Source organism: Ornithodoros turicata, chromosome 5 (genome assembly GCF_037126465.1).
Source record: "Ornithodoros turicata isolate Travis chromosome 5, ASM3712646v1, whole genome shotgun sequence".
Taxonomy (NCBI): Eukaryota; Metazoa; Arthropoda; class Arachnida; order Ixodida; family Argasidae; genus Ornithodoros; species Ornithodoros turicata.
In genome coordinates, this window is record NC_088205.1 from 71,262,726 (window position 1) to 71,290,374 (window position 27,649).

The 27,649-nt window shown below is 45.1% G+C and overlaps 1 protein-coding gene across 3 annotated transcripts; it reads left to right on the forward strand.

Moving 5' to 3' along the window:
• Positions 1-279: 279 nt before the first annotated feature.
• LOC135394706 (B-box type zinc finger protein ncl-1-like) lies at positions 280-26,340 on the forward strand. 3 transcript variants are annotated; one of them, XM_064625576.1, is made up of 11 exons: positions 280-502; positions 7,369-7,598; positions 8,674-9,021; positions 10,395-10,613; positions 10,699-10,908; positions 10,985-11,543; positions 16,028-16,258; positions 17,818-17,899; positions 18,524-18,758; positions 20,197-20,502; positions 21,808-26,340. In XM_064625576.1, exons 2-11 carry the CDS (start codon positions 7,371-7,373, stop codon positions 22,114-22,116), a joined length of 2,727 nt encoding a protein of 908 aa, XP_064481646.1. In that variant the 5' UTR covers positions 280-502; positions 7,369-7,370; the 3' UTR covers positions 22,117-26,340. The 3 variants fall into 3 exon arrangements, with proteins under 3 accessions (XP_064481646.1, XP_064481645.1, XP_064481647.1); XM_064625575.1 differs by having other exon boundaries at positions 457-607; XM_064625577.1 differs by having other exon boundaries at positions 457-607; positions 18,563-18,758.
• The last annotated feature ends 1,309 nt before the right edge of the window (positions 26,341-27,649 follow it).

Consider the following 27,649-nt stretch of genomic DNA (forward strand, 5'->3'; position numbering starts at 1 on the left):
ACGAAACGCTCAGGGAACAGGAGCAAAAATGGACTGATCTAGCCCTGAATAAGTTAAACGGACAGACCCACGGCACATGATATGCTGTCATACCATTGAGCAAAGACAAATACAGTGTAATGCGAAGCCCTATTTCGTTTGAGTTGGTGACAGGCTTTCGATTTTGTTTTTAAGGTTACGATACCCGTCTCGAGGCGAAAACGAAGTAAACAAAAACGGGGAGGGAGGAACTTCGGTTAGGGTCGTTGAAGTGGGGGAGTGATCTGTGATTTCTGTAAAGAAGCGTGTGTTCGACAGCATTTTTGTGGGGTATGTTGGGCAAGACAAACTGATTCCTTCGTATCGCGTTCTATTTATCACACCTGTAGTAGTTTCACTAATATTTACATCGCAGAACGACACCTCTGCACTAGATGGCGCGTGGTACGTTTATTGTTTCTTTATATATTTATTTCTGCCTCAGCAGACGACCAATCGGCGACAGAGCCGTCAGTTACCTGCTGTAAGTATGGCGGTTGAGAGTTTGAAGATTTTTCATGGTTGAGAAACGAAGTATAGGAGTGCATATTCCACGCTGGATATTCGAGACCAACCGCAGGCAATACAGGTAATTTCCTTGCCGGGAGTAGCATACAAGAGCGCAAGGTGGTTTGTTAGTTCTGGGGACTACTTCGAATGTCGTACGCATGTTAGGCCTAAGGAAAGGTGACTTCTGCAAACTTTTAGAGCTATTTGCAGACATGCATTGCAATGAATGTACGTTTTATTTGCCCAGAAAGTGTAGTACTGTGCACATGCATAAGTGCAGAGTGGTATGGCAAGGCTTAGAGCCGCATGCGCGTAGTTGTTGTGGCGTCCAATATGTGGGTTCCAAGGTCTCATGATTTTAGCTCTTCCTTTAGAAGGAATGCCAGACGAAAAGGTTGGACGACGAGATTCTAAAACGAGAACTGCGCTCACGCGCCGAACGTTTGAAGCTCAAAAGTATTTCACTTCTGGTTTACTTGAGAACGAAGGTCTGTACGAAGTCTCGATCTGTATGGACACGCGGCGTCGCAGGGCTGGTAATAGCGCAGTTACCTGTATACAATATCGTGTTTTTGTATAGCCAAGCTATAGTGTGTGTGCGGAAGTACAAAGTTATATAGAAACATGTCTCTCCTTTGTCTTCATGCTGTGAGAGAGATGTCTGTTTACCACCCATGCACGCTATCGCAACTGAAAGAATTCGGAGGTTTCTAAACGCTGTGCATGCTTTTGCAGTGATGACCGCAGTGTCCGTAGAATGCGGAATTATAGTTTAAAGTAGTATGGAACTCCATGGCGAAGTCGTTTCTGCTATTGGCTGAAGTGCAAGCCGCTGTTGTGCAGAGCAACCTAGCTTGAATGGCATCACAGCTTCATGAGAGTGGAATCACAATGTACTCCTACAAGGAACATCATCTTAATGTGTTGACAGTTAGATCTTTCCACTAAGTTACCCAGCTCTTGTTTGTGCTTGGCTATGCTCCAGGCTTGCAAAAGATAAAAAAAAAAAGTAATTGAGTACCAGGCAAAAAAGTAACTGAGTAGGGTACTAAATACTCAGCCTTGAAAAATTATCCATGCCTTAAAAACCAGAGACTGGAGGACAAAAAACGACAACACAGACAGACTAGTAGAGGCAAGATACCAGAAATAAGTACAAGTCATTGAGTTCTAGGCAAAAAAGTAACTTAGTAGAGTAGTAAATTTCTCCAAAAATTAACTTGTTACTTTCGAGGTTCTACCAGGTTATAATTTGTGGATTTTTTTCAGAAACAAATACTGAGTGAAACTATAAAACTCTCGATTGGATACCCTTCTTTTCCCGCGATATCCTTTGTCCGTACCCTCCTCCGCAAACATCTTGCCCGACAATGTAGCTTGTCCGTTATTCCACCAACTTGACATAGTAGACGGTTGTGTGCTAGGAGGAAGAGCCACTGTAAGTGAGTGAGCCACTTAAACTACATCTAATGTTTTAACTAAGAGTGCCTTCCAGTTGTTGGCTCGCTAAGACCCTGTGAAACAGCGGTCCTCTCCCCTGGCCTCTCTTGGCTCTCCAGACCCTAATCATTCAGCAACATGCCTTTCAGGCGAACACATTGTGCACGTTAAGTGGCTGCTCTCTGGCTCCTCCTTGGGTTCTCTGGGTTTCGTGCTCCTGGAGCCAGTATTAAACAGCACTTGGATGCTTGAACATGTCTGCTGTGCTGCTGTTTTTCCCTTTCTCTTTTTTCTACTCTCTCTGCGCTGCTGCCGCCCCACGTCCTGCATTCTCTTTTGCCGCTTTCATGGAGAGGAGGGAAGAGGTCACGTGACGGAGCATGATGCCCCTTTTCGTGCACCCTCGAGCATGATCCCATATATCTCTTCGCCAGAAAATTCCAAATCAAACTGAAATTCGTGCACCCTCGAAAAGCAGGTGTGAGGAAGAGTGCGCTCGTGTACGAAGCTCTGAGTGTGAGCGTACCCACTTAACGGTAGGAGTGCTAAACACTCGCGCTCTGGAGCAGCCACTTAACGCGCCCATCGTCCCACGTATGTGCAGTTCCCCGACAAAAGTTTACGGAACACGCAAGCTGCGTATTTTTTCTCCGGTGCGACGCCCTAGCGGCAGGCGAGTTCGGGAGAGTCCACTGCTTCGTCGGGGGGAATGGTGAATGAATGTGCTGCTGGCGATACATTGCGGTAGTTTCATTATTGCTTCTCTTGAATGTGCCCGCGAAGTGGGTTGGATTTCACTGTAGTGCTGTCCAACACCACATGATGGAAAGATTGTCTATGTGAAGTGCCAATTACCTCTGATATTCAGTCTTATCACCACTAAGTCTGTAACGATTCAACTGTTTGGCAGGTGCCTCTTGTTTCTTTCGCTTGTCAGTGCATCGCTGCTTTCCAATAAAAGCAATGCACAGTGTGTTTTCACTATGACTCATCCTTGTTATCCCAATGATAGTGGCAAGCTGCCAGCCATCACAATCTTTCAGTCATGCGGTGTTTGGGAACACTGCGGTGAAATCCAACCCTCATCGCGGGCACGTGCATTTGAGACAAGCGATACCGTTAACTACCGCAGCGTATCGCTAATAGCGCACTCATCCACCCTTCCGAAGCAGTTAACACTCCCGCTTCCGCCTGCTGCTAGGGTGTCGCAGCAGCGAAAAAGTGCACAGCCCGCATGTTCCGTAAACTTTTGTCGGGACCTGTACTAAGGTCCCATGCACTTCTGCAGGCTACAACGCAGAAGGACGTGGTATCCTGGAATATCTGAGGTGAAATACATATATGCACATGCAAGTGGCCTGTTCCCATGCAGAGCAGACGAAGTTAATTGATTCTCGACCTTCCTATCTCGCAAAAAAAAAATGAAAGGGAATATCTTGTGTGACTTAAAAAATGAAAGGGAGTATCTTGAGTGACTTAAGAAATGAGTACAAGTTACTACCAAAAAGTATTACAGTTGAGATACTAAATACTGCCTTTTAAAAGTATTTGCAAGATACCATGTTACTACCCAAAAAAGCACCGAGGTGACACCAAAAAAAAAAAAAAAAATTTCGGTGCAGATTGTTCTCCAACGAATAAAATGAGTTCCTGCGAAAGAACGACAAGCGCAGGTAACCTACAGAGCGAGCCCGAGGGCTCTGTTCCGCGCACCTTTGGCAAATTCTCCTCCTCGTGAAAAGAGCGCATCTCAGAACGAGAGGACGTCGTGATGTATGCTACTCCCGTCACGTGACCGGTGACGCACAGCTCAAGCATGTATAAGCGGCGTGTGCGCTACGAAGAAAAAAGAACAAAGAAACAAGGCACAGAGCCTCCAGTACATCACATGAGAATCATGTCTGGAGTCTGCAGCTGCTTTCTCCAACAATTTTTTTTGTAAATTCCATTGCACAGCTATAATGCAGAGCGAGAGTATTGTGCATGGTGACTTCTGGTGGACAGCTTGACAGATGAAGCAGGATCTCGAGCCACGTTAAATGTCGCCTCATTGCTCCTTTAGTGAACATCCATCTTTGAAAGCCATCATTCTTGACCAATTATGACATGTTGAAGATGGCTGATGTGGCTGCACCCTTATTCCATAAACATAGTGCCCTCCCCAAGAAATTCCCAGTGTACCATGCCTGTGGTACTATAGTAATCTGTAAACATTCACAACAAGGACAAGTAATTACACAGTCACATAAATACAGCTGTTACTGCTCCGTATGCATCGTACCAATCCATTAGAAAAAAAAATCGAATATTAATCAGTGGGTCTCAGACAACAGTAAATTCGGAGTCTGTGCTGTGTTTTCCGGAATGTCCACTGTTTGTCCTTTGGTTGTGGCAGCCTATGTCAGGAAGAGTAGAAATTGACATTATAAGCCATAGGACACATTCTCGCAAAAAGAATGTGTGTAGTCCTGGTGTGCAGGGCAGCTGTCAGTCTCTCGGGTCAGAACAGCCCTCAGCTGCTAGTCTGAGAAATCCCGAGAGTCACCCAAGAGTAGAGCCCTCATTTTAATTAATTTTGCGGTTGTCTTCGATGCTGCCCATCCTCCTTCTGAAGCAGAGCAGTTGACTGTAGCAGACGATTCTCACCAGCCAATAAAAGTGCTCAGCTGATCTGACATCACAACATGCGAGAAGCAGGTGGGAGCGATTGCCGCTGCTCTTGTGTGCTCTTGTAAACTAATGCGAGCTTCCAGAAGGAAATATTTTGCATGGCAGTTCCTGAAGGTAGCATGTTCATATCATGGCGTAAAAAAAACATGATGACGACTAAGGCACAGGAGTGGTGCCCATGCCCGAAGAATCTCATTCCTCACCTCATCGTTCACCTGAGTGTCTCGCTGCTCTGCTGCTCAACATTTCCGATGACGACACCCTTCCCACACCGCCGTTTCCATGCGATGACTGTGATGCTTTGGGCATCGACACACTAGCCCTAACGAACCAACTGAGAGATATTTAACGAGGCAGAATGCAACAACGAAAAATGACGACATGACACACGCGTAAGACAATGCAGCAGGTTGCCCTGCTCCGCGGACTACACGACTCCCTCAGCTTCGCCGCCAGCGTCAGAGAGCTGGGTTGGGATGGCACCAGGGGTAAGGCCCAGGTCTCCACACCAGTGCCGCAGAGGAGCGATCATCAGCCTCATTCTACGTATCCATCCTCAACCCCGCCGTCACTTTCACGTCTACATCACTGTCTTTCGTATGTAAGCTCCTCTGACCACGAAATTGGGCCTCGCAAGGGAGAGTATTGTAACTACGACGAATAAACGCATTCCTCGTCTTGTCGTTCACCTGAATGCCTCTGTTCTACGCTGCTTCACAGAGTATGTTTGTGCCTTAAGAACATACAAGCTGCTTGAGGTGCTTACTGTTCTGACAGAGGGGCAGTTGCTAGGTATAGTGCTCAGTGGTATTGCTGTATCCTCTCAATGACTGTGAAACTGCCCTTTTTGTATGGAACCATTTTTCACATGCCCCACAAAATTGTTCGTATGTTAGCATATATTTTAGTTGCTCTGGCACTCAACAGGGGCTCCAACATCGGATTGTGCCCTTGTTGCGTGTTTTTCGTGGATTGACGGGTCAGTGGCCTTCCAGAAGACCTGAATTACTGTCACCAATTTCGTAAAAGCTGCTTGGGGGATGTCATCAGGAAGGTCAGTCTACTCGAACATGGACGCGCCCCTGTTACGCACTGTTCGTGCATTGGCAGAGCGGTGCTGTTCCAGAGACATTGTCGGGCCTTTCCTTAAAACCGGCGTATGGACAAAATACCAGGGAAAAATTATCATCAGATAAGCTGCACCAGTGGATAAGCCACAGAGCACCTGGGAGAAAAAAAAATCGCGTATAAGCCGCGGCTAATACGCGTGAAATCACGGTACTGAAGCCGAGCACGGTTTTTAAATGGGCACTAAAGTGCCAAACTTACTCTTTGCGGTATGAAAGGTCCTGTCACCGTGCAGAAGGAACTGTAACGTAGAAGAAACGTAGAACGGGTTCATTCGTTGCGCAGTTTGTAATTAAAACGTGAAGAAAGGTACCAGTTCATAGGTTCCTCTTTCGTTCCTCCGAATCTGCGAAGAAAGTCGAGGGTACGTCACTTCCAGCGCACCCAATTGGTTGAAGGAAATGTATTGCGGGAACGCCCCCCTTTCCCTGCATTTCTTTGTCCGATCATAGCCGTACAAAAGGAGTTCCGCCTGCGAGCTGCCACATGTAGGAATGCATCTCACAGAGACGCATATTCTGTAGCAGCGGCAGCAAGAGCTACTACCCACTCTGAGCGGGGGAGTGCAGGTCTGATTGTAGCGGACAAGGAGCTAGATCAGCGTTGGGGCTGTGATTGTGAAGCGGTCGTGAACGCTGTATGAGAGCCGGCACTACATGGTTTCAATGCAGTTGCTCCTCACTTACATATGCTTGTTTATTCCTCTCTCTGTGGTACAGAGGATTAGCTTTTTTTCATTCACGTATGCTGTTTCCTCCATATTTTACATGGAGTCAGGTTTTTGGTGTACCATGTGAAGCTGACATGTACTTAGAGCCTTATGTTCCAGGTTTAAATCTACTCAAACCCACTTTTGCCTCCCAAATTGCATCACCATAACTTCGGGTAAAACCCGAAGAACACTGAAGACGAACTTTACACATAGTTGCCCTTGTGCCATGAAAAACCAGAACGAATGAACTTGACACAGAGCAAGGGACCTCCTCAGGGTTCCTCAGGGACCATCCACCAATATGGTCCCTGAGGAACACTAAGCACTGCACATTCAGCACAGCCGTGCGACGTTTGGTGTTTCTCGGAAGTCTGAGGAGAGATTTTTGAAATTTTATTTTACACTCAAAAATCTGCTTTTCCACCCGATATTGCCTAATTTTACAGCTCCTGAAATACACCCCTGATTTTTGCCCCAAATTTTGAAACTGCGTAAAACCCGAAAATACAAGGGCCTACATTTACTGTGCGTGTGATATCGTATGCAGTTTTATGATCAACAGTCTACACTCCCTCCCAGGTGGACAAAACACAAGTACTTGAATTATAGTGAACATGATCGAATTTTCTCGATTGTAAGTTATGTATTTAAAAGATAACAAAATTAATTGCAACTGATCGTTTCAGATAGCTTGTTTTTTTAATATGAAACAAATTTTTCCTCTGTGTGTTACCGCCAGAACTCTTGTTCGAGAACGCAACTTTTGTCAGTAACTTTGTGTTCATTGTTTCATGGTGCCGCAGAACCTGTTTATGAATGTAGAAGTAGCCATTTTGCTGTGAGTGAGGTTTGATTCCGGGTGACTGATTGTTCTTTATGCATTTCTGTAGTGATGGCAAACAGTGGAGAACTCTCTCCGTTGGGCGGGAGTTGTGAAGACTCTGAGCAGCAGTGTGGCCTCTGCAACGAAGGGTACAAGCAGCCACGGGTCCTCGCTTGCCTGCATGTTTACTGTGAGGCCTGTCTTGAGAAGCTTCTTCAGAGCAAATCTGGCGATGGAGACTGCCCTGCTCCAGCAAACACTTCCATTACATGTCCCGAGTGCGGACATGAGACAAAGGTGAAGTAGTTTGATAGTGTTTTTGAGGTAAATGCAGTGGATGTAGGCAGCTGTTGTGTGTATGTGTGGTACGGTTGTCCAGACTATATTCACAACCATACTGTGATGTGGTATTTCCATGAATATTTAGTTTTGCTTGCATGCTGTGATGGCAATGGGACCAAATCAGTAAACGATATCCTGGTATGTTAAAGTTTCTGCTTCCCTTTTCTAGCTGTCAATATAGTTTAAGCTTGATACCACAGGCCCCTCATAATCATGCAGAAAATTATTGTGTTGAGACTGTCTAGAGTGCCCTATATCCAAAATAAGGAATAAGGGCTGAATTTGAGGTTTGACAGGACTTTTTGAAAGTGCAGAACTTGTCGAACTTTGGTTAGTTTGGTTGTCAAACTGTCTTTGGTTAGAGAGGAAACATCTGCGTGGCTCCGCATCTTGGCAATCCATTGTTTTCACTTCTGAGCTCGCGGTCTGCTTGGACAGATCCGTAGCATTTGTGATGTCTGGTTGCCTTTTGCCCTAGTCAACAGCACTGGTGGTCTTCAATTTCTTGCTGAAGGAGATTTTCTTTTCTTTTCCCCCAGTTATTTGCAATAGTACCTTGTTCCAGCCCCTCCAGCATTTCCACATGCACAAAAAACAGTTTCACTGTCCTGGCTTTACATAGCTATCTATTTGTCACAATCTGGTCATCACACAGGATGCCAGGCACGATAGTTTCCTCTCCATGTGAAGTTGAGCACAACCATCAGATGTCGAAGCCACGACACAAAATGAGGGAATCGTATGTTATATCTGGACAGTTTGTGACTTTATGTCACGAGACAACTATGGCCAGGATGTCTGTTACAGCTGGATCTGTTCTTAGGAGCTCGGACTGTAGTTTGTGGCATCTCCAGCATGATATTTTACACCTATTCTGCGGTGGATTGTAGGCCCGCTAAGGGGGGTGATACACACGTATGCACACACAGCAGAAATGTTGTTGCCGTAAGTCATTTCATTTCGGAATTTCAAAATGCTGTTGCCGCGTCGTACCGTTGTGCTCTCTAACAACACGCCTCTCTTGGTGCAGTTGAAGAGCAAAGGAGCACTACGTGAGACCTGCCCTTTGGACCACGTGCTAGCCAACGAGCTTGAGCGGGCTGCTCTGGAAGGCCCCGGTGCAGCATGTACGTCATGTAAGGCCAGGGAGCCTGCTGTGGCACGATGCTCAGACTGTGCGTCGTTGCTGTGCAATAACTGTGTGACTGCTCACCGGTACATGCGGTGCTTCGAAAGTCATGCCGTGCTCACCTTTGAAGAACTGGGTGCAAAGCCTAATGCCAGCGGGGATGGATCGGTGATGGCTCAGCTCCACAGGCCTCTCGCCTGTCCTTCTCATGCTGGGGAGCAGCTTAAGCATTTCTGTCTCACTTGCCAGGTGAGCCAGTTTGTGATTACCGTACTTACTTTTTATATTTATATTTACTTTTTATAATAAAAAAATGGGGGTGCACGAATTACGATTTTTTATTTTCTTAGCATTTTTTTTTTTGCCAAACTAGGGGTGCACAAATTATGCGATGGCACAAAATATACAAGTAAATAGAGTATCCTTTTGGTGGGAATAGTGATTATGCTGCGGTCTGGGTAATGCCTAGATTCGCAGCACTGTTAGAAAAAGCGAGGAATGCAGGACGCAAGATTGATCGTCGCTTTGATAGTAGTTTGTTACGGCTTTTATTAAAGGGGCATTGGAGTACAAAAATTTATTCTAGCCTGTCATTGGTCTCCTCAAATGATTTGCCCCATCATTGTGGGGGATCGTTTGAGGGAACCAATCTGCATTGCCGCGCTCCTTGGGGAGGAAAGAGGAGGGAAAGCATAAATCAACTGTTTCGTTTGCGCATTAATCAGGGATTAACAAGGCAACGGATGAATCTCGTTCCCTTTGTGCTGGTGTCAAGGTGACGGCATCTTTGATTCCGCGAGGGGGAGCTTTTGCACCGTTGTGTCCCCTTGAGGGAGCTGTAAGCTACTTTGCTGTAAGCATCGTGAAAGGGGTGCATCTCTGCCTGAACAAATACAATGTCCTTTGCATATAAGTACTCCATTTCTACTTTTTCAGTGTGTCACTATTTAACTTAGTGTGAGAATAAGATGAGCCCATCTTAATCCTCACAGCAGTTATAGAGGTATATAGTTTACCAAAGCACTTGTGAAGACCAAGTGGCTATGTCCGTAACTTGCTGAGGTCCATGAGCCACAAGAAGGGTTAAATCAACACCTGAAAACCTGATTTCATTCCGAATTCTTCATTAATTTTTATGTTGGGGTGGCTTAGTTCCGTTAGTGGTCAAGGGCCCTCGGGCCACATAGTAGGCAGAGCATGAAGTTTTAGGGTTTAATGATCCGATTCTTCCCCGAATTTGCACCCCCGAATCGAAGGTTGCCCCCTAAGGTGGCGAAACCCGATTTTTACCTGGCAAATTGCCCTCACTGAGACGGCTGTAGGAATGCACACTAACTTGTTTGACAACAAAGTTACATCACCATTTGTACGAGATGAGTACAGTTAATTTGGGTAACTGAGCCCGATTTCACCCTGAATCTAACATACTGGAAGTTTTTCCACCCGGATTCGCATGAATTTAGAGTACACGTTATTTACCCGATTTTTACCCCCGAATTTAGAAAAAAATATTTCTAGAAAACTTCAGGCTCCAATAATACGTCATCGCGGTACACGTGCGTGCCAGGTGTTTTAGAGCCCTGCCTTAGATGGTTGCTCACGCTTTTTTTTTTTTGTCACAGGTACCCATCTGCAGTGAGTGCATGGTTAGTGAGCACCAGCAGCCTGAGCACCGGTGCGAGCGGGCGTCCGAGGCAGGCCCACGGCAGCGCGAGGAGCTAGAAGCACTAATGGCAGAAGGGAGGCTCAAGGCAACTGCGTTTGAAGATTCCCTTTCCGCTCTGCAGACTGGTCTCACTGATTTGCAGATGCAGAGGGATAATACGCGCTCTCTCATTCAGGTTAGCTGACCGACAGGCAACTCGTTTGCCGTTCCCCTTCTGAGTAGGTAATGACCAAAGATAAATTTGGCTGCCACATTTACAGGAGACATTCCAGAGTTACAAAGCAATCTTGGAGAAGCGTCAAGATGAGCTGCTGGCGGAACTCGAGAACATGCACTCCGAGGAGGAACTGCGCATCATGGATGCCTTCCACATGGTGGAGAAAACTGCGGAGCAAGTAGAGGTGGCCTGCCGCTTCACGGAACGCCTGCTGAAGCATGCAAACAACCTCGAAATGCTCTCTCTGAAGCCGGTACGTGACATTGCTTGTGGCAGTGCACACGTGGCCGTACCGATCGTAAATTGTGCTGTTGATCTTTTTTGTGCAGCTTGTGGGAGCCCGCCTGATGTATTTGCTGAACAACACGCCGAAACCGGAGCTCCAGACTGAACTGGTCTTTGAGACCGAGAGTGCTCGCTTTGAGGCCGCAGTGCGCTCATCATTTGGACATCTCGTGTACCCGCGTAGCCCCCCCACTCCTCCGCCGCCCCCACCTTCTTCATCCACTTCCTCCGGTGTTGGCGGCGGCATTTCGTCCCCCCTGCATTCCGCAGCCTCCTCACTCGAAGGAACTGACCCGTTTGCGAGCGTCTTGGCACCACCGGCATCGGTTAGCTCGGTGAGCCCGCTGGAAGTCAGAGCTGATGGTTTCTTGGCCAACAACGTTGTGGCACAGTACAACCTTGCGCGGCTGGCCGGAATGGCAGGCGGAGGAACGGTTGGAGAGGACGACCAGCCACACGTGGGCAGCCCCATCGTTGGGGGAGCAGGAGGGGGTACGCTAGCCGACCTCCTTATGGACTCTGGGATTGGTACTGCGGAGCAGAATGTGTTGAACAACCTGGAGGCATTGGCTAAGCTTGGATCTGTTTCCCTCAACAGTTCAGGTGGGTTTACAGCGGGGTGGTGGTGGTGATTTGTGGTGAGTAGTGGTGTGAATGTCTGAGAGGTGGGTGCCACCAGTCCACAAATGCAAGGCCTGCTAACCCCCCCCCCCTCCCCCCCTCTCGCTTGATGGTGGTTGACAAGGACTCTCTGAACCGCAAGGAGACACAATTTTTGTGTATTCACAGATGCATATTTTTTATGCTATGCTTTTTTTTCTAACACACCGTTTTTGTAGCAATAAAGTCTTTCTTGTGCGCATTCAAAGCGTTGTTGCTGTTGTGACATGGCATGCGCATGTAGGACAAATTAATGATTGGTATTGACCTGTTTGAAGGCAATATTTCTGCCCTTGACTGGCCCTGCCCTGCTTTTAGAAGGGTTGGGGAGTTACTCAAGAGCCTTGCCTTTGAGGACTTGGTGGATTTGCATGCGACCAGTAGATGATAGTATTTGGCTAAGGTGGAGCAGACGAGTGCTGGCTGGTTTTGTTTTTGGCCAAATTCGGGGGGTAAATATCGGGTGATATTTTTCATTTGAAAATTCGGGTGTATTCGGGTTAAATCGTGTTACGGCATATTCTGTCGTCAGGAATTCGGGTGTATTCGGGTGACTTTTTTTTGTTTAATAAAAATTTGTCATAACATGGAACTAATGTTTAGCAATGTTATCAAACTTTATTTTAATGCACGCTTATGAGTGTGCCACGCGACCCGAATGTTTTCAGGTAGATTCGGGTTAAACCCGAATTTTACAGATTTCGTTCGGGGGGTAAATATCGGTCGGATACGGGTTTAACTCTAAAAAGTCAGTCCCTAGTTATGGGGTGTCATATTTATGCATACCTAAAGCAAGCGTAGTCTAAAAATTAGGTCTGCTACGTTTTGTCTGTCCTCTCCGTTCTCGTTTTATTTAAAGTTCAGGAGTCTGGCAGAAGGAGCAATTTATTATAGCAATTATTTTGCGAGCTGCCGCTATATTTGTGCAAGTAGCCAAAGGGAATAATTGTCTTCCTTGAACTGGTCCCAATAGATCTATCTAAGATGTATCTGCCTGCTGACCGAGAGGTTGCGGGTTGGTATCCAGCCAGCGATGCCAGCAACTTTGTGGCAGGGTAGAAGTTGCTGGCATGTAGTCCTCTGGGCTACATTGCCCTCAGGACTGCAAAATAATCTGCAGACTGATCACTGTGGCGTAATTCATGGTCATAGCCACTTTGGGACGTAACAGCTGAATACCCCTACATTTTAGTATACGTACCCATCTATATTTTAATATTTAACCCTTCTCAGTTGTCTCGCGACGTAAACACCCAATTATTAATGTTTAACCCTTACATATTATTTAAGAAAAACTGTTACAGTACTGACAAAGTGCTTGGCATTGCTCGTGCGTTACACACGTGCAAGGACTCGTACAAAACTGGGTTCTAGTGAGTTCAAATGTGCCAGAAAGGAGGCAGAAAACATAGGCCAGGGTCCAGTACTTTCACCTCTGCATGGTGGTGTGATTCACACAAACCTTTGAGTTCTGCAGCTCATTTCATGCTCCTGTTTGTCTTTATCACTGTTGACACTGTGCCTGCGTGTCATCCTACTCTGTATCACTCTTATAGTGCACTCACGTGAAGTCCATTTTGGACAGTGGAAAAGAAAAGTTGACCCCTCTTCATTCCATCAACTGTCATGGGTGTAGTTTCCTGCACATTCCACAGTTGATAGTTTCCTGTTTTCTCGTGCTTGGTCAACAGATATCTCCTAAATGCTTGTGTCATTATGGAGGCATGTGACAAAGCATCATTCATAAACAGGGATTTCAGTTTTTAGTTACCAACCATTTGTCTCAGTTGCACAGTCTGTATAACTAATGAATCAAGAACAACGGATGAATACCCTGACTAGCAGGAGCACAACTAAACACGGCCTCGTGCCTGCTAAAGATAAATAAACAAACAAAGTCGGATAAACAAATAAATATTAAATAAATCTGGTTGCAAGATATCTGAATGACTAGGCAGAATTGTCACGTGGATGCTTTGCCAGACTAAAGCGGCAACAATTATTTCCCGAGCGCTAATCTTCGGTTGTGGCTTTGGCTACATAGGGCAAATACAGGCATCTAGGAAGCAAATCTGATGTTCCAAACTGCTTATCCTGCCTTACAAGGCTGGAGCACCTCACTTGTCTGCTCTGTAGAGATACCAAGTGGGATAAAGTGCTAGATCTTGGGACATGGAAATTCCAGGGTGTTTCAGGCGTGAAGATGTAGGTTAGGCAGCCCTTGTAAATTTATTGGAAGCATTGCAATTTGTTAATCGGGAGTAGGAGAGCAGATTCGAAGCTGGCGTCGAGAATCTTGCACAAGCTTTTGTGACTTAATTATATCTTTACGAGCTGATGTGGTTCTGTGTATTTATAGCTTTCCCGCGGCTCCTGTAAGGTTGACTAGGTACAAACATCTTCTGTTGTATCATCGCATTTTGAAGGGCAACTGCTGAATATCCATACAAACAAACATAATAATGCAGGCCTATGGGTGTCACCAATAAAGTTTTGGGACAAGAAGAAGGTGAAGGCACTCGGGTTTTTTGTGCAACGTGTCACTTGGTGAGCCCCAAACGTCGCCCCAGCAGCACTGCACCACTGTTTTGGCCTCCTTGGGCCTCTTCGTCAGTGCACATGCGGTGAGTGCGTGGCGTCACCCACCTGACACCACCCATTCAAACGTTGCCCACTTGCGCGCTGCTGAAGAGGCCCAAGGAGGCCGAAGCAGCTGTCCAGTGCTGTTGTGGCGACGTTTGAGACTTGACACATGTTCTGCGTGCACCCAAAGAGCTTCGGCTACCCTTTCCTCCGCGGATATGTCGTTTGGTGGTACGACATTGTAATGGATGTTGACGAAGGGTAGACCTGTCGCTATTTCCTGTGGCACATGTTCAGCCGTGTGCACACATGTGAGCCTACAACCCCGCCTGTAGCAGAGCTGATGAGCTTAAGCGAGAGTCATTTACAAGTGGCTTTCCTGGGCAGTGTTCCTACGGCTCCTAATTGCAGTGTCAGGAACACAAACTTGCAAGACATTGACACACACTTGCTAAATTTGAGACTGGACTCTACATGTTCACAGCTCCATAACTGGGCTGCCTGCATGTGAAAGCAACTCCTGGAAAGAAAAAGGAACTTTTTTTTTCTTGTCACGTCACGTCATTGCTGTCATGGTAGAGACACATTTGCTGCTCGGCAGGACACAGTCACCTTCTCAAAGTGATGAAGGCTTGCATGAGTAGCGGCCAGAACGCAACACTGGAGGACCTCCAGATTTATCGTAAGAATTTGTGGGCAGCACTGACTTGCATACTCTCCGGGGAGCTTGACAGCCTCTGTGGCACTGGATGTGTGACCTCAGCAGGTCCTTCACCTTTCACTTTCACCTTTTCCTATTTGTAAAGGCAGTGGCCTCACTGAACGGACTTCAAAAGGAGTGGACTAAGTTTGGTCGTGGCTCCTTTCCATACGGTCCCTACATCAGTGGCATACATGGGCGAATCCACGATAGCGAGATAAATAAGCAGCAAGCTCACATTTGACATGCTTCTGTCTAAATGGATGTGCATAGTTCTAGTGTACGAAATAGTTTCATAAGTCAGAGCCTCCATATCTTTGCTGATGGGGCACATGCTTGGGAAGCAACCTTGGGAAGTCAGCAAGTGATATCAGGAAGTGAACACTTTTGCACACTTGTGGAAAAAAAATAAAATAAATAAGAACTTACAAACTAGGGAGCAAGTTTTTTTTATTATCACGAAGCATATGGAAGTCAGATATTAACAATACCTCATTTTGAACGATGAAATTTGTTGAAACACTGGAATAATTTAATTTGAGTACCTGTTTTGTGAATACTAATATTAATATATTGGGAGTCAAATACACTTAGTGACACCAGCCATAGTGCAATAAGTGCTAGTGGAGCATTGGTTACTGTTACTTGTTTAAAGGATGAGAAAGGGGGATAGCATCCAATATTTTGTGGTGGTTTAAATTTACTCCAGTGAAAGACCATGTTTTGATGTCGTGTTCACATCAAAGCAGTTTTTCAATTTCAGTTGAGCCTTTGTTTCTTTGTTTTTTTTTTTTTTTCTTTATAAAAAAATGGCCATAGAAGAGTGGCTTTTCCTCCGCATTACGAGGCGCAACATCCAAGCAGTGTCAGTAATGTTCCCATGGCTCGTTTCATTGGAGCGTCTTTTTGAATAATTAAATTTGAAAGGAAATGGACCTGGCTGAATGCAGTCCACTAGTTCATTGAAAACTGAGCAAGAAAAGTATGTGTACACTCCTGCAGCAGCTGCAGTTTTAGTGACCATATGGGGTGCCCAGTCTCATCACTGTTTGTTCCGTATTTCGGGGTGGTGAGGACGTTGACATTGGTAGCATGCGGGGACATGCTCGGGAGCTCATCATCATTGCTGCATTTTGCACTGCAGGGCAGATAATAGTAAATGGACAGGTGGTTCCAGGCCTGACACTGGACTCTGCAGTTCAGTCACCTCTGGGTCCTTCTGCTCACCACCGTGGGAGCCACCTGGTGGATTCCCTCTTGGTGAATGGCGGTGCACTGTCTCCTCGATCATCCTCTCGTGGATCTCCGCTCTTGGACGGCCTTGTGAATGGGGGTAGCCTTGGTGGCCCAAGGGTGCCCATTCTCTCTGCCAACGGTGAGTGCATCTACGAGCGCATTTAAGTGATGTTTTCGGGTAATGAAATGGTGTGAAAAATGGCGAACGACCCTCAACGAGCAAAGGAGTGTTACAATGACTTTCACCCGGAAAAAGAAAAATGTGCTCAAATACAATTAGTACATGATCAGTGACGTGATCAGTGATCGGTTTTGTCCAGGTTAGGCAGTCCAGGTACTTACGCTTGATGTTCAGCGAGGACCTTAGTTGGAACAAACATATTTATAACATACATACTCACCAAAGCTAACACAAAGCTGTATATTTTACGAAGAACATTTAAAGATGCTAATTCCAATACCAAATTAATTGCGTATAAGGCTTTGGTACGCTCTGTATCAGAATATGGTTCTGTGGCTTGGCTTCCGGCATCAATCACAAAACTCGGCACAACAGATTCAGATTTAGCGCAAAGCAGTGCACTTTATTTAACAAATATTTGCACTATGATTCACCGTCACAACGATCAGCAGAAGTTCCCACACTATATCTCAGAGTGCGAGTTCAACAACTGAAAACCCTCTGGCTAATTTTGAATAATCAAACATGCATTAATCCATCATTATATATTTATTTTGAGAGCTACCTTGTTTGAAAAATTAACACATAAACACATTGATCAGTATCGTTTCCACTCTGTTTAATACCCCTGTGACACGGGATGATTTAGTGTCATTTTCGTGTAGTACACTCCAACCAGCGAATGCCACTTTCACTACGTGCTTGCTACATGCTTAAGTTAAGTGTCACTTGTGGCAGTGATGGAAATTACGATAGAGAAGGATAAACGGCGACAAAATTTTTAGGCGTGCTCCACAATACCTCCCTCAAAATGTTTTTTTCTTTAATTTAGAAACACCTCCTGTTAATCTTCTTCCAACATTAAACAAATTGGCCTCAAACATGTTCCACAACAAAAATGGCCGCCGCCGAGACCGCGAAGTTGTCATAGGCTGTTTACGAGAGTAATGACATGTTTTTTGGCAACATCTCGTACTGTACTTGAATAAAATAAACACGCTGTTAAATATACTCGTTTAAAAATATTGTGGTGTCGGGACCCCTCGCATGTTCTCAATATTTTTACCTGTGCCACAAAGCCTGCCGTTGAGGCTGCACACTTTGTCAGCCGAAGGGAAGCGAAGTGAGCTTGGGGAACTCATTGAATCGATAGTGCACTTTCTGCCGAGTGTCCCTAAAAGATGTCGTGTGACAGCACACGAATGACACTAAGTGGAAGTGACACTAAATTAGCCTGTCTGACAGGGGTATTAGGGATTCTTTCCTCCCGGCAGCAACCAAAAGTTGGAATAGTCTCCCACAAACAACAAGCTGTTTTATCCGACACGCTGTCTTCTTTTGTTGTCTGTATTGAAGTGTATTTTAGTTTAAATTTGTGGACAGTGTCTTTGTACTGTGCATTGTACTTGCTCCTCCTCCTATGGCATCGTAAGACTCTAGAAGTATTCTATATAAAAATAAAAAGTGTTGCGAGGTTATTTCATTTAATTTTTCTTTGTTAATTCTTGCTCGTGCAGTTGCTTCGTCGCTCTCTGTGCACACTGGTTATGTGCCGCCACCAAGGAGCTCATCTACTAAACTGAACACCATGCAAATCAGGTAAGGCTATTCCATATTCCGAAGATAATCTCGTTCTTGAATCTTGCATCTTGTCGTTGCGAGACTGCGTAGGTAGTGTGAGCGCGAGAATGTGAACGTTGCCAGCCAGCAGTTGAAATGTTTCAATTTTCATTTTTTTTTTTTTGTCTACATATGTGAAAAAAAAAGGAGCTGGTGGCCAGCTGACCTGCATGCACTTTCAGCTTCTTCTCTTAGTTAACCGAATTGTGTGGTCTCGCTCACTTGTTCTGATTAAAGCTATTACTTAGACCGGCTTTCAATCCTTCTGTTCTTCACAACATACAAGCAAATACAATGAACTTGTTAATTTGCACTTCATTGATTTGAACTTCGGTAGCACTGACGGCATTGCAAAAACCGCTCGGTAAGCGAAACGCCGTCGCCGCGAAAACGCGGGTGTGCAAATTCCGCGATTTTTTAATTTTCTTACCGTCATTTTTCGTACCAAACTAGGGGTGCATAAATTATGCGAGTAAATGCGGTAATCCAGAAGTCCCGATTAAGAGTTTTCGAATGGGATTGCACTTTATTGCATTCAGAGCTTGGATGTCTGTCTATCGAAGTATTGAAGACTCATGTGCTTACGTTTTTCTTATTATAAAGGCACACCTTCTCATGTCGCACATGCCACGTTCATGACAGGTGCAAGTTTGGGCAGCTAGGTTCAGGAAAAGGCCAATTCAGCTCCCCTCATGGCTTCTGTCTGGGCCTAGAGGAAGAAATCATTGTGGCTGACACCAATAACCACCGCATACAAGTCTTTGACAAGACTGGAGAGTTCAAGTACACCTTTGGGGTTCCTGGCAAAGAGGAAGGGCAGCTCTGGTATCCACGCAAGGTGTGTTCAACACACTTTTGCTGTTATGCTATTGCCCATTTAATCTGTTATACCATGTTTTTCTATGTGTAAAGAGCACGTCATATATTGTAAGAGGTGTCTGGAAGAGGCAGTGCGAGGAATGCATCGTACTTAGACCCTGAAGTTTTAGGGTGAAACCCGAATTTGCACCCCGAATTGAAGGTTGCCTCTTTAGGGTGAAACCAGATTTTTACACCCTGCAAATTGCCTTCACTGAGACGTCTGTAGGACTGCACACTAACTTGTAACAGCATTTTTCTGCCAAACATCACCGTTTGTACTGAACCAGTTCAGTTAGCTTGAGTAACTGAGGCCGATTTCTCCCCGAATTTGGCGTACTGGAAGTTTTTCCACCCGAATTTGCGTAAATTTAGAGCACGTGTTTGTTTACCCGATTTTTGCTCTCCGAATTTAGAAAAAAATTCCTGAAAACTTCAGGCTCTAATCAAACTGTATTTTCTCAAATCTAAGATGACCTTTTTTTTTCTTCCAAAATCCTGTGTACTGAAGCCGGGGGGTCATCTTAGATTAGAACATCAGCGCGACAACGAGGTCAGGGGCCGGGCTACGGGACCGGGCTACGGGACCGGGCTACGGGACCGGGCTACGGGACCGGGCTACGGGACCGGGCTACGGGACCGGGCTACGGGACCGGGCTACGGGACCGGGCTACGGGACCGGGCTACGGGACCGGGCTACGGGACCGGGCTACGGGACCGGGCTAATAGCGTGGCATGACTGATGCCAGGTGTTGTGGTTGTCAGCGCCAGCGGCGTTCATTCACTGTCATGGCGTCGTCACTCTGCTGCATTTGAACGCAGAGTTTGCTTTTGTCACTGAACGCGGCAACAATTTAGCGGTGGCAAGGCGGTTTCAAGTATCGGAAGCAAATGTTGTAAGATGACCGAAGAACGGGGAGAGACCAAAAAATGTGCGAGCGCAGTGGATTTTGGACGCGACGTGCACCATTTTACGCCCCTCATTCAAATGCACGACCTTGACGGGACCAAAGTACTAGACCAAATTACCTGGAAGTTTGAATTTAAAACTAGGATTATACTTATACTAGTAGTGTATTTGATGATCGATTATCATATTTTCCAGTGTACACACATGTACATTGTTTCCCACGTTATACCTCGGAATTCTACAGGGAAGAGCCCTTCCCGAGGAGATGTCTTGCAACTTCTTGTCTCGGTACCCTCTTATTTTGGAGAAGGACCAATGAGGTCGCTCCACAGGGCAAGCGTATGGTGCCGGTATTTTTTACCTCGTGGTGCGCGTTATGCACCAGAAAATACGGTATCTAAATTTGTTCCAATGTTCTTGAACCCAAATGTGTCACTATGCTGCTTAACTGTGCCATTGCTCGCGTTGTGCACATTATGCCCGGCCAACCCAGTCATTTTGAATGCAGGTTGCTGTGATCAAAAGCAGTGGCAAATACGTGATCTGTGACAGGGGCAACGAACGGTCACGTATGCAGATCTTCACCAAGGGCGGGCATTTTATCAAGAAGATAGCGATCCGCTACATCGACATAGTAGCGGGCTTAGCGATCACGGCTGAGAACAAGATTGTGGCTGTGGATTCTGTCTCACCAACCGTTTTTGTCATCTCTGAAGCTGGGGAACTCCTGCTGTGGTTTGACTGCAGTGAATACATGAGGGAGCCTTCGGACATTGCCATCAGTGGAAGGGAGTACTACATATGCGACTTCAAGGTAGGGGTTGCATTTGCTTTGCCTGCCCACGCAGTACTTCACACTGGGAGAGAAGGAGCAGCTATCATATTTTTCAGCGTATAATGCGCATGTTGTACATTGTGGCACAAGAGGTGCTGCACGTTACATATAGCGAAGTCTTTCCTCGGAGAGCCCTCGGTAAATGTTGGGGCTGTGCAAATATTCAGGCTTTTTGAGTACTTAAAGTAGAACGTGAAGAAAAAACAATGTACAAGTTTCCGGCGATGCAGAATCAAAAATAACAAAGACGGTTAAGAGCATCAACTGTTTACTATATACATAAAAACAAGACTTTCGTGCAGTAGGCTGCACTTCTTCAGGTTTGAGGACCAGGTTTGACTTGTCTGCACGAAAGTCTTGTTTTTGTTATTTCTATCTTTGTTTCTACTTAAAGTAGCACAGAAGTCATTTTTAATATCCTGTTTTCTTCCTATAAAACAGTTAAGTAGGCCAGTAAGATGCACCATGAAAAGTCCACATCATGCACCATGAAAAGTAATTTGCACCACAGAGTCATAATTATCGCAGAAATTGAATTTAGAGTACGCTGCAAAACGCGACCATGCCCCAATGGTTGTGGAGAAGCAGTACCAGTCTGTGATCTGCCTGCGACCTTGTGCTGATGCTACATGGTCTGTGCGCCCTGATTGGTTCAGAGATATGTAGAGCTTGAAGTTTTCGGGAAATATTTTTTTTCTAAATTCGGGGGGTAACAATCGGGTAAATAAACGTGTGCACTAAATTCATGCGAATTCGGGTGAAAAAACTTCCATTACGCTAAAATCGGGGAGAAATCGGGCTCAGTTATTCAAACGAACTGTAGCGGTATGGTACAAACGGTGATGTAACTGCATTTTTCTGCCAAACAAGTAAGTTGGTGCATTCCTACAGACATCCCAGAGAGGGCAATTTGCCGGGAAAAAAACGGGTTTCACCCCAAAGAGGCAACCTTCAATTCGGGGTGCAAATTTGGGGAAGGATCGGGTAAAACCCTAAAACTTCAGGCTCTAGAGATATGTTGTCTGCTACTCGGCTGTTCGGGGCTCTGAAAAAGCATTGCTCCTGGCTCTGTCATGATTTGGACACTCCTTCTATCCCAAATTCTCCGGGAGAACTGGAAAAGCAGGTTTACAGCGGCAGAGGGACAGGGCTCTGACCCTTTGCTAATTTGGGTAGCTTTGGGCTGTCCGCAAGTACCTGTTACTGATCAGTACTCTTGTAATGGACTGCAGGACTTTATTCTCTCTCTCTCTCTCTCTCTCTCTCTCCCTCCCTCCCTCCTAGGGTCATTGCGTGATCGTATTCAGTGAGGAAGGCCAGTACTTGCGCAAGATCGGCTACGATGGCGTGACCAATTTCCCCAATGGCATTGACATCAGCGACGCTGGAGATGTCCTCGTCGGCGATAGCCACGGCAACCGCTTCCACGTGGTGGTGTTCTCACGCGACGGAACTCTGCTCTCCGAGTTCGAATGTCCCTACGTCAAGGTGAGCCGCTGTTGCGGCCTCAAAATTACCTCCGAGGGTTATGTCGTCACACTTGCCAAGAACAACCACCACGTCCTCGTGCTCAACACACTCTACATTGTCTGAATGGTGCGCGTCGCTGTTTGGCTGCCCTCCCCAGGTTGTTACTTTTTTTTTGTTTGTTTGTTTGTTTGTTGTTCTCACCTTCTTTTGCTTTGTACTGTCTGTTTTGCGGCTGTTTACTTGGCTCTGCGTCAAAGGCACGCTTTGTGTGAAAAGCTGTATGTACGGTGGGACGTAAGAATGACCAAATATTAAGGAGGATTTTTCTGCTGCAGATGCGGAATGTCATTCAAGCAGTTACTGAGCTGCTAATCTGCTTCTCTTAATGCAGTATTCTCTTCAGTAGTTCCGTGAAATTCTCTCTCTGGAGCTGTCTTGGACCCAGAGCCAAGTAATATTGAATGCCTTTACAGTTTGGGGTGTCGTTTTTCTTCGGGGCTTCTTTTCTTCGTCAATTGAACTGCTACGGTTTAAAATGTAGCACTTTTTTGCAGTTGTGTTTTCTGCGGCGTTTGTTCCAGGAGTACCTGTTCTTCGGTGTGCCTTTGCTTGTTTTTACTCGCGACCTGTCATTGCGTGTTGTTCTTTTTGTTGCCACGGGGAGCGGCAGCGGACCACTAGCGCCACCAAAATATTTTCCTCACGCGAGGGGGGCTCGGTGCTGAACTTTTTTTTGCGGCAGGACAGTTTTCATCCTCGTTTTGAGGTTTTGGCGGGCCTCGACAAGTGTTACAGCGTTCTTTTTTTTTTTTTTTTTGTTTTTTCCCCTTCTGCCTCGTGGCAGCATTGTGTGGCTCAGCACGACCTACAACCAAGCTAGAAGCCCCAAAGACACACACACACAGTAATGTTCTTTCATTTTTTCCACCCTTTTTTTTTACGTTTTAGGAAGCTCTCGCGCTTTATTTTTACTTTTGACAAGGCGAGGAAGAGAGAGCGGGGAAAGACACGAAGACCAGGGGACGAGTTGGACACAGTGTCCACATTCCGGGACGCAGGTGGGGGAGGGGGATCAGATGAGGAGCAAGAGTGAGAGAGAGACAGAGAGATGCCCCGGCGCGAGCACACTGATCCACGTTGAGACCAACAACAGCCACCTTTTTGAAAAACACACAGAAAGTTAACTGTGATATTTGCCTTGTTGTTCCGAAGGAGGGCTCTCTTTTTTCCCCCCGCAGTGCGGTTGCCAGTACAAAGCTGTCTCCATTGTTTGTTTTTTTCACTGATTAGCACAAAAAAAGAAAAAGAAAAGTGCTGTTAAGGGAGAGAGTGTTAAGGAGAACAAGAGGGGGGACTACCTCTTTGTTCAGCATGGGACTATCGCACGCGACGATGGCGACGATCCCGGCGCGATCTGATGCAACCCTCTCTCGCCCTTTATTCTCATTTTGGAAGGAAAGAAAAAATCTACTTAGGAGGGATAGCAAGCCAAGTTTATTATTGTCATTGCTTATTGTTTACACTCCTATTAGTTGTGCTGAACGCTAACTGGCACGTAGTACTTACGAACTTCCAAACTTATCTTTGTGCTCGCTATCCAGATTGCTATCCAGGTTGCTATCCAGATTGCGTGCTCTCGCGGCACTGTTGGAGTCCTTCCTGCCCCCCCTTTTTTTTTCAGCTGCGTTATTATTTCGTTGCAGTTTGGATTTTTTTTTTTTTTGTCCCTCAACTTCTCTGTCCCTTCCCCACCTCATCCTTGCTAGCGGCACTTTTTTTGGCATTTATAGACTGCTCGAGTCTCTGCATTGTTTTTTAAGGAATTTCGCTCTATTCCTTCATTTATTCATTCACCTGTCTGATATTCTTTTTATTTTTTTTCATAAATTCCTCTTAGTCAATCAAAAACGACCGACAAAGACAAAAAGGAAGAACTTGCTTGTCCCTGTTTTATGCCACACTTTTAACAAACACCCCCCCTTTTTCCACCCTTCCCCCATCCCCCCATGCTACACTACGAGATAAGCTCACGAGAAAGTATATATACACGTACGTGTACCCCCTGTGCCTAGTCCTTTTTACTGTGCTTTAGCTTCTTTTTTTATACATATAGACAAAATGTGCCATTTGGGTTTATCCCATTTATAAATAGTATATTATATATATATACAACTACATACCTACTATATACAAAGTGTATACACATAACAACAGTGTGGTAACACTCAACAGAAAATCGTGTCTTGACGTGTGCTCGCGTGTGCAGGTCTGCCAGATAAAAAAAAGGTGGGACTAGGAAGAGAGATAAATATGGGTGACACGTGGCATGGAGTTCAAGGCGGATGGATGGTCAGGGTCTTCCCTCCTCTCTTTTTCTCGCATGTGTGCTGATCTTTGCACATGAATTTTCACATGATTTTCATTTCTCTCGCAGTGAAAGAGGACACAAGAGCTTTCGTGTGCTGTTTTTTTTTTTTAAGTTCTTCATCAGTTTTGTCGCATATCCTCAGAAAGTCACTGTTGCTGGTATTCACGGCCGTACAAATGAAAAGGTTAACGAGAAAAAAAAGGAAAAAAAATACATGGGGGGTTTTTTCAACTGCCGCATGGGTACCTACTCTGCCTGTACGGTCCTGTATATATTTATACATTACCTCATTATACACCTATTGTTGTTATTGCTGTTATTGCTGCATTATTACTGTGTATTCAACATTTATTATTGTCATTATTTCAGTCGCTGCAGTATACACAGTTATATTTTCCGTGGAGGCCCTAGCAAAGTAATTTTTGTTTTCCTTTTTTTTTTTAAAGAACTCGTGTGTTCCTTGATGCTCCCGGGTTACCAATGTGTTACTTGTGAGACACGGGGCCCAAAAGTTGTCCACAATGTTTTTTTTTTTTTAGCGACCTGACCGACACTGGGTTGGGGAGGGGGCACAGGGTCTAGCAGCATTAAAAAAAGAAAAAAACATTCCACTCCACAACATTTAAAACTGTTGCTTGAATGCAGAGCTGCTGCTTCCTTCATTTTTGGAGAGCAGCGAACGAGGGACATCACTTTGGGTTTGGAAGGAGGGAAAGCCTTTGGGGGAGTGGGAAGATTGTGTTCATTTTTTTTTTTTATCCATGTCTAGTCAGATTACAAATCACTATGTGAGTTTTCTTTTTTTATGTTGGTGCTGCTATGTTATGTTTAGCCCCAATATAAGATTTTTTTCCTGTTATGTGTACCTAAGTTTGTTTATATCAGGAGAAGGAAGGTAAGATGCCTCGGCAAGCCAGGTGAGGCTATGGTTCTAATGCATATTTTTTCTCCACTGTGTTTTCTACCTTTAGGATGCGTAATAAGCAAAGCATAATCTTCGTTTTTTTTGTTTTTTTAAATTTGGCTTCCTTTTTTTCCTTATGCGCGTGCAAGAGGTAAATATATATATACACGTATATATTTTTTTCTTTCCTGGAGGGAGCGCTTTCATTTTTTGGCAGGCATTGTCATGTTACATTTTACACTTCTGTTGTGCCGTGCCTGCCGATAAGGTTTTGTGGGCCGAGCATGCCCCATTGTGTAGTACTATTTTATGTCTTTCAGCGAGCACATTTATGTACGGACTGCACGCTTGCTATTTTTTTGTTCAATCTCCAATAGAAGAGATTCGGTGTGTTGCACCTACTAAAGAAAAAGAGCAAAAAAAAAAGGGGGTGTGTACATATGCGCCATGAGCATGTTCATCATCGCTTCTGGCACTTAGCTTAACGAACCTGTATGGTCCCATCTGCGGAAGAGTTACTTTTGTGTCTATCCCATCTGACTGTACTTGCCGTTCACTGTACTACGGTGGTCTTCAAATGCACTGAACTGAGAGGAGCGCGCCAGTGCGCTTTGTCTCGGCTGTATATCGGCAGTATATCGGCAATGTGGTGGGGCTATCCCGCCCCTTCCTGGTGAAGGGGGGCGACCGCTCCCGCAGAGTCTGTCCTTTTTTTTTGCTTTCTTAGATAGGTTTTGCAACCAGCTAGAAGTGTACAACTATCAGCAACTCTTATCTTTTTTTCTTTTTTGTAAACTAGCGCTACGGATGGTTCTACACTGCTAGGTGTTTAAAAACGAAAAGTCCTAGCGCTACTAACGTTGATGCGGAAAAAGCACACAGTCTCTGAAGAAAAGCCTGTCGAATATTAAGAGTCGCGTAAGGGCTCTTCCTCCTGTTCACAGCTCAAATTTTTTTTTTTCTCACAAATTTGGAACTTGGGCATCTTCCTCTGCTTACAAAAAAAAAGAAAGCAACAAAAACAATAAGAATACAACTAGTCTGTGGTGTGAACGTTGCGTTTGAGTGATATCTAGAGAGAGAGAGAAGAAAAAAAAAGTTTGGAAAATGTGAGAAATGTGTGCCACAAAAACAGTGCGACGTCTGTGTTAGCGTGTGACGTTTTCAGCTTAGAGAGGATCGGAGAACAACCACGTCGAACCTTTAGTATGAGTATATATATATATGTACATAAATATATATACATACACACACACACATGAGCAGTGGAGAGAGAGAGAGAGAAAAAAGGTATTTTTCAGCTTTACGTTGTCACTCTTATCTATGCAAGTTATTTTACCCATGACATGCTTATCAGGTTGGCCACTGGAAGTGAGGATAGCACCTTGAGCTATATCTAGAGAATGCATCAATAACGTTCAAGCAATAATAACACTGTCTCGTGTAGATCACAATTGTTTTTTTGTGTTTTGTTAGTCTGTGCATGTTTGTATTTGTATGGTGGCTGCTTGGCGGGCTTTTGCTTTGAGAGAGAGAGAAAGGGAGAACGTTTGCCCCTCCTCGGTCACTCTATTGCAGTCCTGCAACGAATGCCTGAAGCCTGATCTGTGATGTGTTTTTGTTGAGGATTAACTGAGAGGCTATGATGCAAAACTTCGAAAGGAGAGAGAGAGCTGTTGAATATGTCTAGAGTAGGCCAACCTAAACATGTCATGTGGCTCCGAAATGGAAGGCGAGAGAAAAAGGGTTATTTTTCTTTTTCAGTCCAATGTTTCTGTGGTTTACACTTTTGAGACATTTAATGTTTATGTATTTTACACGAGCACTGATATATTTTTGGTGCTGTTTTACAAAGCAGAATTTAAACGAAGAAATGACAAAAAAAGTTTTTCCAGGTTGAGCGGCCATCTCTTCTGCCATCCAGGTTAAAAACAGGTTTTTGATGCTGGCTTTGTGCCTAGGGACGGCTGTTCTTAGAAAAAATAAAAATAAAAAGACTGTTGCAGATATATATATATATATATACTATATATGTTGGTACAAAGCAGTTTTCGGTGTCTCTGTCGCCAGGGTCGCCGAAAGCTTTTCCAGCTTTTGCAAAGCGTTCGTTGATCCTATGCGACAGCGGTATTCACAGTTACATTGCATTTACCTGTACTATTTTTGGAAGCAGTTAAATGGAGATGATTTGTAACAATGTTTCATGTTAATTCCATTAAAAGGCAGTTGCAACCATTGTTCAAATATTGCTGTCAGTGTCTTCTTTCGCATCAAGTAAAATTGGGCAGTTTGAGCGGGGGTATTGCTGAACACTCCAAAGCTTGGCTGCAGACATACGGAAGATGTAGTTCAGGTTTGCTTGTGAAGCTGGCATGGCATTTGAG

Excerpts from the sequence above, each read along its gene's own strand:
- LOC135394706 (XM_064625576.1), top strand. The coding sequence starts at position 7,371 with ATGGCAAACAGTGGAGAACTCTCTCCGTTGGGCGGGAGTTGTGAAGAC. Across the intron at positions 10,614-10,698 it reads ATACGCGCTCTCTCATTCAG|GAGACATTCCAGAGTTACAA; the intron begins GTTAGCTGACCG and ends CCACATTTACAG. Across the intron at positions 17,900-18,523 it reads CTGAACACCATGCAAATCAG|GCACACCTTCTCATGTCGCA; the intron begins GTAAGGCTATTC and ends CTTATTATAAAG.